At 43.2% G+C, this 2,213-nt stretch overlaps 1 protein-coding gene across 1 annotated transcript in view; it reads right to left on the bottom strand.

Moving 5' to 3' along the window:
- LOC104393907 (zinc finger SWIM domain-containing protein 6) overlaps window positions 1–2,213 on the bottom strand; it is a 105,189-nt gene that overhangs the window by 10,890 nt on the left and 92,086 nt on the right. Inside the window, exon 13 of the mRNA XM_010003430.1 lies at window positions 1,787–1,868. Within this exon, the coding sequence (XP_010001732.1) occupies window positions 1,787–1,868 (82 nt within the window). The remainder of the gene's footprint in view (window positions 1–1,786; window positions 1,869–2,213) is intronic.

Genomic DNA, 2,213 nt, shown 5'->3' with positions numbered 1-2,213 from the left:
AAGACATTGCAGCTCAGATAGAGAAACTGGAGGTAAAAGTGCATCATCTAGACGCACATGTACCTCTGAGTCGAGCCACTGAGGAACATCGACACAACCAACGAGCAGATGAGGCTGCTCAAGTGTTCCAAATAGACTTAGACTGGGAACGTAAGGGTGAACTCTTTTTGGCTCAATGGGCTCATGACACTTCAGGTCAATGTACAGGCGTGTAGAGACCTGGCAAACTGACTACATCACACTGCCTCAGAGCCACCGGGGCAAGCGCTATGTGCTTAGAATTGTGGAAACAAGTACAAGATGATTGGAAACATATCCTGTGCCTCATGCTACAGCCCGGAATACTATCCTGGGCCTTGAGAAGCAAATCTTGTGGAGACATGGTACTCCAGAAAGAATTGAGTCATACAATGTGACTCATTTCAAAAACAGTCTTGTGGCTGACTGGTCTGAAGAGCATGGTATTGAGTGGATCTACCATATCCTGTACTATGCATAAGCCTCAGGGAGTATTGAAAGGTACAATGGTCTGTTGAAAGCTACCCTGAAGGCAATACATTGTGGAACTCTCAAAAACTGGGACAAAAATTTGGCAAAGGACACTGGGTCAGTTAATACCGGAGGATCCATTAATTGGGCTGGCACTGCTCAGTCAGACCTTCTACATACTGCAGATGGGTATAAAGTCCCTGTGCTATGTGAAATAAACCAGCTGGGTAAAAGTGTTTGGGTTTATCCTGCTTCATGCAAAGGTAAACCTGCCTGGGGTGTTGCTTTTGCTCAGGGACCTGAACATACCTGGTGTGTGATGATGGAGGATGGTGAAGTACAATGTGTACCTCAAGGTAATCTGACTCTGGGGGAGAATCCTTCATTTGACAGCTGGTAAAATATAAAGCTTATATGTAATATATGGTATAGTTTAAGGGGTGGAATGGTTTGAGCCAGGATGAAGCCAATTTTCCTTTTACTGTTTTTTTTTTTCCTCTCTTTTAACTAGTAATAAAGTGTTCCATCTAGGACTGATAACAAATACTGGAATGTATGCTATTGGTAGGACTTCAAGGTCACATCTTTACCCTGCCATCTCATACACTATGGGGAGATCTGTGATCCCCCCGTAGGAGGCTGAGTTAGACAGACAGTAAAATTGGCCAGAGATATTCCATTCCATATATCTATGTAAGCTCAGAGGAATGTCAGAGATGACAGAAAACTTCCTTCCTGCTTCTTCTTCCCTTCCCTTCCATCCATGGCCGGCGTCCGGGGAGGACGCCATCTATCCATCACCGTCGACCCCTAGGGTCGAGCTCTCCTGACCCTCATAACTCTGCTCTCTCTCTGGCACCCATCTGGGACTTTTTGGGACTGTTTGCAGCTAAGGAGAGTGCTGTGAGAGTTGCTGGGCGTGGGGGGAGGCAGTAGGGGTTTTGCACATTTCCTGAACACATATATATTTAATTGCATATATTTTATTTTTATTATTAGTGTTTAATTAAAGCTGTGTAGTTTATTTTTCAATCCAGAGCATCTCTCTCCTTCCTTACCTGGGTGGGAGGGGGAGGGGATTGAGAGCATTGTTGTTGATCCTGAGTCAAACTGTGGCAGCCTATTCTATCACATACTCATAATTGGCATAATTAGTGTCTTCTGATCAAAGGAATTTTATAGATTAACAATAAGTGAGAGATATTTGCAGAGGCTGGATTTTGACAAACAAGATCAAGCCCTCTTAAGATTAGCTGACAAAAAGGCAGTAGCCCTTGAGAAGCATTTCGGAACATACCTACTTCCGTTGCGCATGTTACCAACCACCTCACCATTTCCCGCCGTCGCCAATTCAGTGTTGACAGTGTCATTCTCATCACCTATAAAAATAACACAAACAAAATACAAATTAATCTTATTGATAAACCAATAAAATGTATCAATGAAGATTTAAGTTACTCAGATATACTGAGGTTCAAAATGGCAGCCTTTTGCCCTCTCCACTCTGTTATCACTTTTTAGTTGATATGTCAAAAGACAAATTCTGCTCAGCTATCCTAGAAGAGCATACAGAGTAATTCCAACTGCGGGTCCTTCAAGGTTAGAGGAGCAACTCTGTTTTATTCAGGGAGAAGGAAAAAAACCCCCAAAACAAGCAAAAAAATCCCCTCCAAACCCTCCCCCCCCCCCCCACCCCAAAAAAAACCCAAAACAATAATCAATTA

Source organism: Chaetura pelagica, unplaced genomic scaffold (assembly GCF_000747805.2).
Source record: "Chaetura pelagica isolate M959 unplaced genomic scaffold, ChaPel_1.0 scaffold168, whole genome shotgun sequence".
NCBI classification, from domain to species: domain Eukaryota; kingdom Metazoa; phylum Chordata; class Aves; order Apodiformes; family Apodidae; genus Chaetura; species Chaetura pelagica.
The sequence above is the reverse complement of the archived record's forward strand: the minus strand, read 5'-3'. Positions and strand labels throughout refer to the sequence as shown.